Consider the following 17,532-nt stretch of genomic DNA (forward strand, 5'->3'; position numbering starts at 1 on the left):
TATTGATTGTTTAGTAAAATAGGTAGTAAGTAGAGATTCTGTTGGTCAGCTGAATGGTTTATCAATTGATTGTTGGAGCAATGATTGTTGATTGATGCATTGATTGGTCAGTTAATTAATTAGTTGATTGATTAATTAGTTGGTTGATTGATTGATTGGTTGGTTGGTTGGTTGGTTGAATTTATTACAACTCTGTTGTTATTTGTAATATTCCACACACATATATATATATTTTCATGTTTCTTATATGTTTTATTATGATGAAAAATCCTTGACAATATAATAATACCATTATTATTATTATTATTATTACAAATAATAAATTTATTATTATTAAGAAATTTTGTCTACTATTTATACAATAATTTAAGTTCGTTTTTTCTCCTTTGTAAATGTGTATTTATTTGAGTGGGTATTTTTATATTAGCATGCAAATACACACACACACACACACACACACACACACACACATACTTATTTAATCATACATACATACTAACATACATATATATATATATATATATATATATCTTCTTTTATAATATATATATTATTCTTTTATTATATATATATATATATATATATATATATATATATATATATATATATATATATATATATATGTCATACATATGCCAATCAACTATGCAATTATATATGAATAAAATATATTTATATATATATATATATATATATATATATATATATATATAATTAATTCTAACATTATTCAGGCTATTTATTTTTAGAAACTTAATATTTAAAAACATAATTATAACAATGGCGTGTGGTGATGATTCCTGTTGTCATCATAATAATTATAAATAATAATTAATAATAATTATTATTATTATTAGGATGATAATTATTATTATTAGGATGATAATTATTATTATTTTCGAGATGATTTTTTTTTCATCATTCAATATCAGTGTAAATTCATTTTCATTAGTTGCTACCCTGTACATAATTGCATTTCATTAGAATTCTCTTTCATTCTTCGCTCCGTTCATTCATTTATTTTTAATTAATTAATTCATTCATTCATTCGTATTCATTCATTCATTAATTCTTTCAGTTTATCCGTCCGTCTAGATTATGCATTATGATGGATAACATTCTAAATAGGTTTTTGCACTCTTATTACATCCATTTAATCTTTCTTTCGTTCATCCATCTACCATTTTATTCATCCATCCATCCATTTATTCATCTAGTTTGTTTTTTCATTCACTCATCTATTCATCCATTCATTCACCTAACTATACAATCGCTTAACCATTCATTAATTTAATTCATTCATTCATTCATCTATCCATTCATTCATTCATTCATTAATCAATTCACGAATTATTGACATTTCCACACTCTCCCTTGGGACGTTTTTCCAATGTTGTTTCTCTTTCTTTCCGTCTAAATTATTATTTAACAATGCTACACGTAGGTTGATAGTGACTATCCATATAATTATTCATAATTATTTCCGTTTATAATATAGATAAACTATAATAATATAACACAATCTATGTAAAGATTTTGAAATAGTGGAAAAGCGTATGGATTAGATTACTCAAATTTGTACATAAGACATTGCACACCACAAACACACGCACACATATACACACACACATACGTACACACACACATACATACACACACACATACGTACATACACGAATCGAAACAAACTGAAAGATTGATGTTAAGTACTGTTTATTATTATTCAATTCATACTCAAAAGTTATTAGTAACGTTAAAATCGTATTATTAATGAGAATAATAATCTAATTATTTATTAATTATAGTAATTAAAACATAAAAAGATATTAATAATGTTGTTTAATGATAAAGATGATGGTGATAAATGTATCTTAAAAATTTTTAGCTTCAAAATTACGATAAGGCATTAATATATATATATCTATATCTATCCATCAATATATATATATATATATATATATAGAGAGAGAGAGAGAGAGAGAGAGAGAGAACAAGAAAGAGCTTTATAAGAAACAAAGGTACATATCTTCATGATACACAAAATATACAATAAGGAGATGACAATATAGCTTCATCAAGTTTTGTTCTCATTCAAACTTCTGATTTTTTAAACTTTTCAAAAACTTATTATCTTCGTATGATATATGTTAAATGTGTAATATAATTTAAGAAAAATCACCCGCCACCATTTATAAATGAAGTGATTTTATGATTAGCATAAATTAATTAACTAATTTAATAAAAATAATAGCGTTAATAATACTATTATTGTTAATAATCTTAATGGTAACCTTTGAGAACTCTCATGATTTTTTAGTTTTGCAACAAAACAAGTTAAAGTAAAATGTGCATCGAACGAAAGAATTAAATAAAGAGATGAATTCAATTCAATTGTGTAACTTTTAGCAAACATCCTAGCCAATCAACCAACCAATCAAAAAACTTCTCTAGCAATAGCTTATGTTCATTCGTCCATTCCAACCGTATATACAAATATATATATATATATGCATAATATACATACATAAACAAACATTAATAAACATTTCAAACTCTTCTAAATGTCACTGAGAAAATTCCACATGTACAGATTAATATAATACACACGGGATATACATCCAAGTATGACCATTATCGCTTAACTCACACAACAACAATTGCTATCTTTAATATTAATTAATATTAATTATTATTATCATATAAATAATAAAATGGTTAATAGTGTTTATTTTCAATAACATCAGTTAGTTTATATCCGTGCGTACGCGTGTGTGTGTGTGCGTGCGTGTGTGTGGAGTACATTCAAGTTACATACTGTTGGAGGAAGTAATATAGTTTTTTGGATAATTTTTTACTATTACGTGAAAAATATTATATGATTAATTGGTTGATTGATTAATTGGTTGATTGATTAATTGGTTGATTGATTAGTGGATTTAGAAATTGAATGTTCATAAAAAAGAAAGTTTATGATGAATCATTTAAAATATGAACTTCATGATTTTCCCAATCAGTCACTCATTAATTCAATCAATCATTTATTCAACTAACAATCAGCCACCCATTCGTTCATTCATCCAACCAATCACATCTAATCATTTCTTCGATCAATCATTAACTCACTCAACCTATTATCACTAAAATTAATTTATTAACAATTTATAAATGATAATCCCTATTAACACGAAGGCTATCACCATCCTTCCTCATCATCATAATTTACCCATCATCATCACCATTACCAACATCACCACAGTTCATCTTCATTAACATAATTTATTTATCATAGCCACGACTATTTATGATAATCAATCAGGCAAATCGGCATTCTCTTCAGCCTCGTCTAGCGACATCTGCACGAATTCAGCCATGTTGACCTTCTTCTCCTCACTGTGGACGATGAAGGGGTGCTCCAGTAACTGCGTGTAGTTTGGCCTCTCTACGAATTTCTTCTTTAGGCTGGTTTTGTTTCAAAATTCATTATTAGTAGTATTAGCAACTAATATACCTACATGAAAACAAACACATACAATCTCTCTCTCTCACATACACGAAAACTAACACATAAAAACACACACACATACAAACAGACACACAGATACGAACCAAGCATCAATAAAATCTTGAAATTCTTCCGAATATCCAGCCCTAGGCAGTCTGGGTGGGTTCTCGTTGACAACTTGCTTCAGCTGTTCGAATGGAGTCCTCCACGTTTGGTACGGGAATTTCCCAGTTGCTAATTCAATCTTCATGAATATTAATTATGTTACTTATTAATAAAATGTTAGATCACCGTCGTAACGCAAAATGTTAACTGTAATTAGGTCTGACCTCAAAAAAATGATCAGCTCGTGATTTACTGCAACAATAAACTACCACCAAAACACCAAACGAACATGATCAACAACAAGCTGATAATAATAACATAATAATGTAATATTATGATAATATAATATAACCATCAATCAATTATTCAATCAATAAATCAATCATTTAATTAATATAAATTGTTATAGCCAAATAGTACCATAGAAATTCCAAGACTCCAAATATCAGAGCGAACATCATAACCCTTGCCTGACACATCTGGGTCTATTCTTTCTGGCTGTTGAATCAATCAACCAATCAATTAGTAAACACATCAACCAATCAGTTAGTATTCAACACACCAATCAATCAAACAACACAAAATATATCAATCAACTTATCATAAAATACAATATCTACGGGCCAGCTGATCAAAAACCAATTAAAGGCTTATAAAACAGCAACTTAAAACCCTCCAATCTGTCAAGTTATCTGTTCATTTACTTGCTTATCGACAAAATCAATCAACCAATTAACTATTTAATCAATCAATCAATCAATTAATTAATTAATTAATTGTTCAATTAACTAATGATTAAGAAACTGACAGCCATATATGGCTTGCAGCCTGCGTCCATGGTCTTTGCAACTGAATCAACCAGGTTCCCACTAATTCCGAAATCACATATTTTTACCTGCAAAACAATAATAATAACAATTACAACAATAAAAATAATAACAACAATAAATAATAAAAGTAATAACAAACAATCATAATAATAATAATCCCAACCACCTCGCCGTTCCTATTGATGAGTATGTTGGATGGTTTGACGTCTCGATGGATGACTTTCAACTCAGCCTGGAGATAGTGCAATGCTTTTACAACCTGCGATTAATTATAATCAATAATTTTAACTAATAACTATAATAATATCCTAATTTCAATTCATAATTAAATAATATGCAACTCTAATTACGGTTTAATCTAGAACTTTCATGAAAGCCATTATGACATGCCAATATTATTAGAATAGTTACCTATGTAACATATTTCCATTATAATTAATTATCATTATTATTATATATCATTATAATCGTTATCACTATTGATATTCTTATCGTTATTATTGAAACATAAGTTAACTTTTGCTCACAGCAACAGCAATTTTTCCTAGAATATCCTCCGGAATGACCTTGCCATTCTTGTAAATGTCCTTGTAAAACTTATCCAACGACGTGTCCATCACCTCCATACAAATCCACACATCTCCCTGATCAATCAATTAATCAATCAATCTTTTAACCAGCCAGCCAGGCCACCAACAACCTGCTAGCCAACCAACAACCAATCAGATAAACAACAAATCAATCAATCAATCAACCAATCAGTCAATCAATCAACCTCTCTAAAAAGCGCTCCATAGAATCGAACGGTGTATGGACAGTTTCCAGTTCTCATATTAACCTCCAAATCCATCAACAGTCGCTTCTGCTCCAAAGAATTTACAGTGCAGGTAATTCGCTAGGGAAAAATAAATTATCTTCAATTATTATTTTTTATTACTTAGAACTAGAGATAAATTATATATGTTCATTTATTCAGCTAAATGATCAACAAACCAACCAATTCACCAATCACTCAATATCAACCAACCTTGACAGCCATGATGGTTCCTGATTCTTTATGTAACATTTTGTCAACAACTCCATAAGCGCCATTCCCCAATCGACTGATAAATTCGAGGTCTGTTGTGTCTATGTTGTACTGTTTTCCATCTATGGTGATTGTCGGATCTATGTTGATTGGGGGCCTGTTATTTATGATTTTTTTAAAATTTATTTGTGCTGGATATATTAAAAGGTTTGATTAGTGAAAAGCAGTGAAAAGTGAACTTACACTGGACTGGGGGCAGGTTGGATTGGTTCTAACTTCAATCTATTTTCCTTATCTAAAATAAAATTAATTCATTTTAAATGTATTTATTATTATTTATTACTATTTAAATATTTAGTAATAATATTATTTATTACATTAATTTAATTTTATAACATATAATTTAGAGTAAAGGTGAAAGCTAAAATTACTGATTGCATCCTGTCATAACATTTCATTCGCATACATGAAATAATTTTCAAGTTAATGAGAAACTTTTTCAGAAAAAATTATATCTGATTATTAAAATAAAAAAAAACTAAAAAAACTAACTTCTTACAACAGACTAACACTAAATTACTAAATCAATAATAATGCAAAATGCACAAGTTTTAAATTAAAACATATTAATTTGCAAACAGTATAAAATAAAAGAAAAGTAAAATAAAAAGTAACTAATTTTAAAAATTTACTAACTTCTTTTCTGTTTCCCCCCACGTCCACTGCCAGCAGAACCTTGATCACCAGAGCTTGCACTCATCATCTTAATTGCAAAATAGACTATTCGTAAAGTTTGCAAAAGTAAAATTAGGTAATTTTTCAATTAGGGAAATATTTTAAAAACTTGCGAAGTTTACCAAAGTTACTAGTTAGGACAATATCCGGTTAATTTGTGTAACGAGAAAGTTTAAAAAATATGTCGAGCTTGCAATTATTAAAAGTTACAAATTAGCGTATCCTCATCCTAATTTCGAATTAGACGTTGAGTTCTACTAAATTGCGGAAGCAAATTTTAAACTTTGCAACTAGAATTTTATCAAATTTCACGATCGTTTCCTGCAAAAGTTCTCTTTTTTCAACAGAAATAAGTCCCAGGGTTTAAAAATACGAAAAGGTAAAAGATTTTCTAACAATCGGACGCCAAGCGACAAAAAAAACTAATAAAAATGACTAAAATTCAGCCAATCAATCAATCAAATTGCCTCCAAACTGCTTGTTTTTAACAATACTCTATTTTAAAGATAGTCAGGTGATTAAGAGGATTTAAAACTATTAAAAAATAATCCATTTCATATTTAAACCGTAAAAACCCACACGTTTTAGATTCTAAAAACTGATATTAATACAAACTAAGCAATACTTGCACGTTTTTTAAATACAAATGTACAATATCAGCTCATCAAACGCAACTTTTTAACATGCTTTACGCCAATATTCACCTATTAATACAACCAACATGCTATAATGATTGCATTAACCGTAGACTACTTACCTGAAATATGAGCGTGTGTATGTTACACAAAATATATATAGAATAAAATACATAGATTAAGGTATCGTAACACATTTAATAATTAGAATAAACACATAAATACATCACATATAATATACATAGGTACTCTTTACACATACTTGAATGACTCAGAAACATTCATGAGGTGGGCACGCCTTCGTCGCGTCAAATATATACATGCATGCAATGGTACAACCACATCGTTCTATAGATAGAAACTAGGAGGAAACCGGGAAACCCACAAAACATGCACGCGATTTGACACAATACATACAAACATTATACCTTACCCTTATATGGTAACTCGGGATGATTTTAAACCTGAAAAACTCAACCAGGCGGTAAATTCGAACCGCTTCTAAGAAATCTTTTCTAAGATGTATTAAAACGTTTCGGAACGTCAACTCATACCTACGTCAGCTACGCCATATATACATACACTACACAGACATATATACATTTTCAGCACAGTAATCAGAGGTAATATAAGTTACGTAGAACACGAAACTAAATAGATATATGTAGTTATTACACATGGTTTATATTTCCACATTTAAATTATACAATTGACGTTAAGTACGGTGTGGTTATTTCGAAAAATATTATTTTGAAAATTTGAACCGCGCAACAAGAATTATTGTCAGTTTCATAATGAATTTATAGAAACATACATCTAGTAGCTAAAGTCCATGTATGCAAATAATTGATAATAAGTATAAGTTCATATAAAAAACTAAACAGCAGATTTAACCAGCCAATCAGAGAACTTCTAAGGCGTTCGATGGCATTAATTCATTCAGTTTGATTAGCATTGTTGTTGAGACTGTGTATTATAACCATGGATTATAACTCAAACGAAACTAGGCTTTAGGAATCTTGCAGTTTGGCTCTGAAGTATGGATGGAACAGCCTTAGCGAGAAAAAAACATGCACAATTCGGCCCCAAACTACGTCAAGTTCAAGATGTTGAAGGTATTTTTATTTGTGCCGCGATAACAAAAAACTGTCGAATGACTATGGGTTTATACGTTTAGATTAGACTGTTAGACAACGCTCGACAACTGTTCTTTCTTTATTTATAGGGGATTTTGAGAAACTTCAATTTTAATTAGCGCTGTATGAATAATCTAATAAAACACATAGGCCAATCCAGTCAGTGTGATATAACGACGAAAAAACAAATGATACATGACTCAAAAAATGTTTCTTTGTGTAATAAGTTAAATTATTCCTACAAATTCATAAACAAGTACAAATGAAAAACACATTATTATCAATAATATTACTGACAATGATATCTATGATGATTACAATGAAATAATAAAAATACTTGACAACAAAACATTGAATACAAAAGACTGTCCATTATAGCAAGTGATCCTAGCACACAACTTTGGTATGGTATAAACGCGTGTACAGTGTACGCACAGTGTACACATGTTTGTACATACAAGCCCAAAACAAATGATACACAAAGGTACACTAATAAGAGAAAAATGAATTCGAGAATTTTTAAAACTTGTTAAAACAGCATGGCCCCAAAACCAAATGTTTGCTTGATGCTGAACCAGTAGTAATGCTTCCAGCCTTCTACTGTCCTCTCGTAATCTGATCCTGTTTCATTTTTTTGTTATTTCGTTTAATTCGTTTATTTTTTTTCATTTTTTCATTCAGGCTTTCGTTCATTCATTCATTCATTACTTAAAAGGACATCTAAATTCAACCCCACATTACTTTGTAATAAAGTTAGTTACTTCAAATAAATTAACATAACATTACTTGACAAAAACAAAAGAACACTAGACAGACACTAAAAGAAAATAGCAAATTTTACAATTTGTAAATGGAGATAATATAAAAATACAAAGAGAGAAAGAGTGGGAGAGATATATATATATATATAAGGACAGATAAATGGATAGATTGACAAAGAGGGTGTGAGGGAAAGAAAAACTGAGGAAGAACCAACCAGGGATACCAGATTGGTGTAAAGTGACGTAAGTGCAGTCGTCCTTTTGATCAAACTGCAGAACGACAGACGAGTGATGCGGGGAGGGCCATGTTTTCGACCTCCATTTCATTTCTATGCGCTCGTAAGGTAACTAAAATGGAAAATTTCATGTTTTACTACAAAAGCAAAAAAAGGAAAGTTCCCAAAAAATCTTTATTTTTATTCTCAATTTTTTTTAAGTTTATAATTTTTTTTGAACGTTTATTCTCCAAGACAAAAAAATTAGCACACCAACCAGATTTGTAAACTCTCCAGTAATGTTGCCGCCGAACAATGAGAACTTACCTCCAATTCTGGCATCAACCTCAACGGGCCCCCGAGAGAATGCCTCTAATTTCTGAAAACAAAATTGAAAGAATTATAATTAAAAATATTCAGGAAAGGTTTTTGAATGATGAAAATCACCCGAAAGACACACAAAACATATTCATTAATAGCATCATCATCAAAAATTCTCATCAAAAATCGAGAGTACAAAAAATCCACTAATCACTAGTCATTCAATTATTCTCAGACCTGCCTATCAACAAAGACAGTAAATATTTCATCGACTGTGCATTTGAAGTCGACAGTTTCATCGTAAGTTTTGCATCCACCCTGCACTTCTATCCAGTGTTTGTTGCTACTACTGCTGTTTGTACATGTGTCAACTTCTGCCTGATAATTTGTCACCTTCTTAGCTGAAATCTGTTTTTGAAACAATTTTTTGATTGAATAATTTAAAATATTGTTTGAATAATATTTTTTTCAACAGAGACGTACATTTTTAGAGACAAGATCTGGAGCTGATTGATCTTTTGTTGGCAGGATCATTCCTTGGCTGAACTCTGTGATATTTAAAGAAAATTTAGTCCTTAGTGGAATGAGATGCTATAGAAAAAAAATACAAAATACAAAAAGCATATTAAAATAGAGAAGATAACATTTTTATGGTATTATAAAATTTACAATCAATCAAGCAACCAGTCAGCCAGCCAGCCAACCAACCTTCTTTAAGCTCCTTAATATAGTTATGAAGTTGTCGCCTGATGACTTGCAAGCCCTTATTTCTGATAAACTCTTTGATCTTGTAAGCGCCTTCATCATTTTGGTTCTCTTTCAGAGATACATTGATGTCGACACTGTCTGCTGTGTGCTCCTCACTCAAATTAGGAATCTCAATCTCACCTTTGCACATGTCTCCACCTGATTTAAACTTTCCTAAAAAATAATTTTGGGATTTTTTATCATCAATATTTTAAAAAAGGGCTGACAAAACTAAAGATAAAACATGAATAGCAATTAAATTTATATACACTAATGTGAATAAAAAGAATGCATATGATAAAAAGAAATATAAATTTAAAAAGTTTTTGTTACCAGTCCATTCAGCCTTGATTTCCCACTCATAAAAGAAGAACAGTTTAGCCTTTCGGTTGTTGGCTGAGGCTTCCCCTTCAATCTTTGTGATGTCTTTTATTTGACAGTGATCTGGGTTTTATTTTGGTTCATTTTTGGTTAGAATAATAATGTTGATTGAAACATTACTGGCAGTAAATCAAGTTAGTAAATTAACATTTAACAGGCAAACAACCAACCAAACATACACGAAACAAAACAAAACATACATACAAGCGTCATCTTCTATGACAAGACCTTCCAGCAATGATTTCAATTTATCTTTTGACCATGGGGTTGCATTTTTCTCTGTCCTGAACAAAAAAATAAATAAGAGACTAATTCACTGATTAAATTAATTAATCACTTCTTTACAGTTTACACCCCACTACTCTATCATTCAATTAATTTTAATATCATTGAAATTTCTCTATTTAACAATTAAATGTTATTTATCATTCTATGAAAGAAAAGACCAAGGCACTGAACAAAATGAATCAATCAACAACTGACTGATGAAAGTTAAACTTTTTAATAAACCTTATAACAGTTTTAAAACATTATTTTATTTAATTAATTAGCTATAATTAATGACCAATCTTCTTTAATTTAATATAAAATAAAATTTTAATTAGTAATAAATTAATGATAATTAATGACCAATGCCAGTTGTTAACATTAGTAGCATCTGCCCGTTCCTCAACTATCCAACGCGGATCGCCTTCTCCCCACTTTGCCATATTTGCAAATTTGCCTAATTTGAAACAAATTACGATTAGGACGGTGCGGACTGAACCTCAAAAGCACGGACACGCTAGTCTAGCAGAAGAACTTTCCAGATTTTATTTTCATATAAACATTGCCGGCGGAAGTTGAGAAAATTTCTAGAAATTAGTAAGTAAGACGAAATGAAAAAATAACTGCTGCCTGCACCTGCCGCTGAAACAACATACATATACTTAACCATATAGGTACTTAGAGGAAGATGAAGCATTATTATCTGATAGTCATTAATAATACAGATGGTACGATTTAATTTTCAATTAATTATGCGATTTTATATTCTTAGATATATGTTCATTATATAGTAATTTATGTAACTTAATTATTATATTAGATACATTTAACAAATAATGTCCAGTTTAAATTTTGTGTATTTGATACTCTCAGTGGTAAAAATTTGTCTAATTGAAACGTCTTATCTCCCACCACAGCATCTCAATTTTCCATCGTGACATCTACTTTCTAGGTTTTACTTTGTCTTGTTCCTAATGTTCAACTATTCATTGATGTACACTTTCTGTGAAACTTTCATTTCCAAAGTTAAATCAACAAATTTTAATGAAAATTATTAAAACAACAGTCACAAACGCCTGAGGACAAACAAGCATATGCATCCATCGTACATAAACACATACATACACACAAACATGTAAACAGACAAACATACATACATATACACACAAACACACATACACATACATACAGTGACACATGCATGAAATAAAACGCAATTGTCAAAATGTTATTTGTTACACCAATTAATAAAAATCGTGCAATCTTTTTGAAATTCTAATTCTATATTTGTTGAAGGTCTGTTAATTTGCACTGCAGTCCGTATGGGTGTGGGGATTGAGTAAATGTGTGTGTGTGTGTGTGTGTGTGTGTGTGTGTGTGTGTATCTATGTATGTGTGTGTATGTAAGTGTTAGTGACAATTAAACCTAAATGTATGAGCCTAAATATTGAAATAACGAATAAATTAAACGTCAGATTTCGGATTGATATGATGATTTTCAAGGCTCTACTCGTTATATTTCGTCTTCTGATCATCGAGATCTGTCATCTTCTTTTTGGAATTGTTACTTTCAGCTTTCGTTTCCTTCCCATCGCCATCATCAATATTTGTCCTCTTACTATCTCCTAATAACTTCTCGTTCGTTTCGCCACCAGCGAGTTTATTATCGTCGTCATTATTGTCATCATCATCTCTATCGCCATTGTTCTTATTATCATCATTATCACTACTGCCAGTGGCTACTACTCCATCATTCTTCCATTCCTCCTTCCCACCAGCACCACCACCACTTCCTCCGCATTCAAGTTTAACTTCAAAATCGACATCATTCAGGTCGATAATTGGAGTTATAATATTAAGGCCGCCCTCAACTTTACTTTCCGCACTGTCTTCTTCTCTGCTATCGGAATCTATTTGGCGTTGAGCGGTTTTAGTTGAATTCAATTGATTTTTGTCGGTTTTACTCGAATCTACTCGGTAATCGTTACTTGAGTAATTGTTTTCAGTTACCTTTTCAGTGGTGATTTTAAATTGAAAGCTCGGATCATCTTTTAAGAGGATGTCAACAAATAATTCGCCATCCTCACTCAAACTCTGCTCCAACGTGTCTACGTTCACGAAGTCCGGAAGACGAAAGCGTTTTCGAAATTGGCGACGAGTGACCTGGAGGAAAAAAGTAATAATTTTATAACAATTTTTATCTTTAAAACGGCATTACAAGAACGACAAAGAAGACAACAAATCGGTACATATAACAAAAACAAAACAAAAACAACAACTGTATTCCCAACCTGTGCAGCGTACGGCCCGACTTCAGCTTCATAACTGGCATCCACCGTCAGACACTGCGGCCTGTTTCGATCCAACGTCAGCGTGACGTCATCCTCCGTAAAATCCCTCCCCACCGAAAACACCAACCTGATCTTTCTACGTCCCCTCTCGTCACTGAAAACTGGGACCACGGTCGGCCCTATGGGTCGTTTTTGAGGTGGGAGGTGGAAGGGCATCTCGATGGTGAGGATTTTTTGATCGTGGCTGAGAACGCACTGCATCAGTTGGTGGTCCACATAGCTGGGAATCTCCAGTCTCCGGATCATCGTCTTCTTGAAGACTGCAACGTCCCTCTCTTGCAGGGACTGCGCGAAAACCGTTAGGATTCCGTTCTCGACACTCAACTGCACCTGAAAAGATTATATTTTGATTCTCGTTAAACGACACCACGCCAGCATTTCATCATCTTTACCTCATCAGGTTTGAAGTGTTGGACATCAAAGCAGGCTTTCAAGACGGGCATGCCGTCCTTATCATCGAGGTAGGCAGTGTCCACAGGGCTGGCCACCCCCTCCTCTCTCTGCTCCTCCGTCGATTTCAACACTAAAAAATCTGACATCTGGTCGAGTTCCTCCTGTAGTTGGGGCAGTTTGTTGAGGTTGGGTGCGTGTAGTTGGGGCAGTTTGTTGAGGTTAGGTGCGTGTAGTTGTGGAAGTTGATGGTTTTTGCTTGCTATAAAACAACGCTGGCTGTGTCACATCAAGCGTAGCAACAGTAGGAAGCACATTAGCACCAAGAACTTCACGGCAACACCACCAACAACAGAACAACCGCGAAAACTAACTTGCCACTCTTGCTTTCTTGACTCAAACTCTTCATCGACAATGGCACAACAGTTGTCGTTGTTAGCAGCAGCAGCAGCAGTTGCGCCATCTTTACCACTACCGCCACTACTACAAGCACCACTACTGCCACCGTCCACCTTCATGGTGTTGATGTTTGGTGGTTTTATCTTATTCTTCGTTGCGGACAAAAATTTTCGAAAAACAGCCTTGTGGAGAAATTAATTATGTTTCATAATATAATTTTCATATAGGCAACTATGATTCATAATAGAATTTTTATATAAGTAACTATGATTCATAATATAATTTTCATAAAATTATGAAAATAATAATAACAACAACATATATATGTGTACATACATACGTACACACACACACACACGTGCAAACGTACGCACGTACAAAAGTTGGAAATAAATATTAATTACATAAAGTATCAACGGAGCCTGATGCTCAATCTTTTCTTCTTGTCTCTCTCTCTCTATCTCTCTCTCTCTTTCTCTTTCTCTTCCTTTCCCTCTTCTTATTTTTCGCTCTCTCTTTCTCTCTCTCTTCCTTTCTCTCTTTCTCTCTCTTCAAATCTCGATTTAAGCAAAAACTAGCACGATGTTTGTTATGTACCTGCAGTTGTATATACATGTTTGTAAGCTACGAACAGAAGATAATCTTATTGTTGTTATTAATGTTAATGTTGTTTTGATGATGATGATGATGACAATGATGATGATGATGATGATGATGATGATGATGACTACAATGATGACGATGATGATGATAACGATGATGATGATAACGATGATGATGATGATTATTTTCTCACAACCTTTACGAGCAATTTATCAAAGCAATTATTTCTACCGAATGCGTACAAACAAGAAACTGAATTTTAGACATGTACACAAACATTCATACACACACATACATACACACATACATACATACATACACGCCTGTGGTACCAGGCAGGACGACTCTTGTGTTCGTGTCAGTTTGGGACTGAGACTCGGTTTACCCATTTTAACCGAGTATGTTTGTTTATGTGAGTCTTTCGTGTCGATTGGGCCCTGGTAGACAGGCTCGACACTCGGCCATGAACGACTTTTTGGTCAGTTGCTTTCAGAGGGCAAACATACCCACAATTAAAAAACCCACGGATCTTATGGAGGAAGGTAGCCTCAGGCCCGATGGATATACTATTTTGCCATGGGCGCAAGGACGTTCCCTTGCTTGGGATGTTACGTTTCCTCACACCATGGCTGAAAGGTACATTATTCTTACCTCACAGGAGGCGAGTGCCGCTGCCTTAAGAGCCGCAGACTTTAAAAATTCAAAATATGCAGCTCTTGCAGAAAGCAAAATTTTTCAGCCAGTCTGCATTGAGACCTTTGGTCCAACCGATGCTCAGACTCAGAGTTTTCTGAATGAACTCTGTAGCAGGATTTTAGAAGTATCGGGTGACCCATTAGATAAGAGTTATGTAAAGCAATCATTTTCTTTTTTACTTCAAAAATATAATTCTTTCTGTATTTTGGATGGAGCGTTAAAATACCTTTCTGTGCGAAGCGTTTAACATAGATTAAAGCTGAACCCGGATATGATTATTACTTCCCTATAGTTCTAATCAATTATGGGTTCATACATACACACATACATACAAACAAACAAACATACATACAGGAATGCGTGTTTATATTTATGCATCGCTTGATAGTATATTCGTCTGGCATTGGGTATTTGCTCTGTTTTATGTTGATTGATTGGTAGACTCTATAAACATCAATGTTTGTGTACAATTTTCCTGTTCGTATGTGTTTGTGTATATGCATGTGTATGTGTGTGTGTGTGGGAATGTGTGTGTGGATGTATGTGTGTTTGTGTGTGTGTGGATGTGTGTATGTTAGTCTGTATATGGCTGACATTAATTTGGTTTCTTCAATGTTGTTGTTGTTAATGTTATTGTGGTTAATGATGACGTTGATAGTATTGTTAATGTAGTTTGTGGTTTTTTATATAGACAAGCACTGAGCCAGTACTCGTTTTAATTACAATCTGTTTCTGTTGAATAACAATGTTTGCTTGTTCATTTTATTGATGTTGTTGTTGATGTTGTTAATGTCGTTTATGTTGTTGTTGTTGATGATGTTGTTTTTGTTGTTGATGTTTTGTTGTTGTTGTTGTAGTTGCAGTTTCTGCTAACGATCAGAGATATATTTTTCAATATTCAACTTTTCCACTAGACCATCTCAAATAAACACACACGTATATACATATACACATACAGCTTGCATAAACAAACACACACTTACAATTGATGCAAACATACAAACACGTATACGAACATACAAACACACATACGAACATGCAAACACACATACAAACATACATACAAACAAACAACTGAAACATTCTAATTAAAGCACATGTTCATAGGAATTTGTAGTACTGAGTTATGTTGTATTTTTTTTACGTATATAACATTATTACGTCACAATATTATTATTATTGTTATTTTTTATTATTATTATTATTTTTCATGTGTATGTACGCATATATTGTTGACGCATAAATACGTTTTAATATATTTCAATGTACCTTAATGCACATTATAAGGCTTAATTTAAATTTTTTATTTAAAAATAATAATAATAATAATGATAAATAATAATAAGAAAAAGAAAACTTGTATTAATGTTGATTTTTTGCTTATCCAAATTATCCATACATGAAAAACTATTATTATGACGTCCTAATATTAACAACGTAATGAAATATATAATAATGATAATTAATATTATTAGATAATTATATTGATGAAGTTATTATAACGATTTAACTTTTGTTTACCATTTAATTTTATTCCTTCTGGGATTCAAGTGCCGTTGTTACTTATAATTAATATATTAATAATTATAATTATTATTATTATTATTATCTACCTACCAGCAACAACAACAAATAAACCGGTATCATTATTGTTAATTGATTGATTAATTAATTAATTAACCCAACAGTATATTTCTCTATATAATATTTACGACCAGGAGGATGATGATGAAGATTACGAAAAGATTCTGGATAAATGTAAACAAAAAACATCAGGGAAAACTTCGCCTATGCTATATATAAATAATTATCGATACATACATACATACATACATACATACATACATACATACATACATACATACATACATACATACATACATACATACATACATACATACATACATACATACATACATACATACATACATACATACATACATACATACATACATACATACATACATACATACATACATACATACATACATACATACGAAACGAAACGAAACGAAACGATCTTTTATTTGCTTCCCAAAAATAATAATTAAGAAGGCAGGATGATTGTGATCGAGCTCATGATGAGCTCATCTTGCACAGCCACCTTATCACAAATAAAACAGATGTAAGAAAATTAGAAAAAATGTTTTCAGTTAGCTTAATTAAAGTCATATTCTGTAAATATATATACACGTACATACATATATACATATATATACATACACATATATATACGCATACACATACTCATATATAAATCATCGAGATCAACAGAACAGTGTTACATTAAATAATCATTTAATGTTAGTTTGAATTTATAAGTTTACAATTCAATTTGGTTACAAAATTTAATGTCAATTGAGTTTACAATACATATATATACATACATATATACATACCCATATATACATACATAAACAAATATATATTA

The 17,532-nt window shown here is 31.6% G+C and overlaps 4 protein-coding genes across 4 annotated transcripts in view; all 4 read right to left on the reverse strand.

Moving 5' to 3' along the window:
* Positions 1-3,308: 3,308 nt before the first annotated feature.
* Positions 3,309-5,617, reverse strand: HELRODRAFT_89696 (hypothetical protein; the record flags this gene model as incomplete). The annotated part of the gene is made up of 8 exons (XM_009031360.1): positions 3,309-3,459; positions 3,607-3,746; positions 4,028-4,105; positions 4,416-4,502; positions 4,601-4,696; positions 4,965-5,081; positions 5,213-5,332; positions 5,465-5,617. Coding segments are annotated over 8 exons (942 nt in total), but the record flags the coding sequence as incomplete, so codon positions are not given.
* A 2,882-nt stretch (positions 5,618-8,499) lies between these two features.
* HELRODRAFT_89741 (hypothetical protein) lies at positions 8,500-11,105 on the reverse strand (the record flags this gene model as incomplete). Its single annotated transcript, XM_009031369.1, has 9 exons — positions 8,500-8,591; positions 8,947-9,079; positions 9,224-9,325; positions 9,505-9,663; positions 9,751-9,815; positions 9,976-10,188; positions 10,348-10,458; positions 10,600-10,679; positions 11,026-11,105. 9 exons carry the CDS (start codon positions 11,103-11,105, stop codon positions 8,500-8,502), a joined length of 1,035 nt encoding a protein of 344 aa, XP_009029617.1.
* A 592-nt stretch (positions 11,106-11,697) lies between these two features.
* HELRODRAFT_194315 (hypothetical protein) lies at positions 11,698-14,417 on the reverse strand (the record flags this gene model as incomplete). The annotated part of the gene is made up of 5 exons (XM_009031404.1): positions 11,698-12,825; positions 12,954-13,343; positions 13,406-13,567; positions 13,778-13,984; positions 14,400-14,417. 5 exons carry the CDS (start codon positions 14,415-14,417, stop codon positions 12,169-12,171), a joined length of 1,434 nt encoding a protein of 477 aa, XP_009029652.1. The 3' UTR covers positions 11,698-12,168.
* Positions 14,418-17,148: 2,731 nt separating this feature from the next.
* The window catches only part of HELRODRAFT_181618 (hypothetical protein), a gene marked incomplete at both ends in the record, with an annotated part of 3,812 nt that continues 3,428 nt past the window's right edge, over positions 17,149-17,532 (reverse strand). The window contains one exon of the mRNA XM_009031405.1: positions 17,149-17,205. Coding sequence (XP_009029653.1) covers positions 17,149-17,205 — 57 coding nt within the window. The remainder of the gene's footprint in view (positions 17,206-17,532) is intronic.

The sequence above is a fragment of the Helobdella robusta genome, assembly GCF_000326865.2.
Source record: "Helobdella robusta unplaced genomic scaffold HELROscaffold_73, whole genome shotgun sequence".
NCBI lineage: Eukaryota > Metazoa > Annelida > Clitellata > Rhynchobdellida > Glossiphoniidae > Helobdella > Helobdella robusta.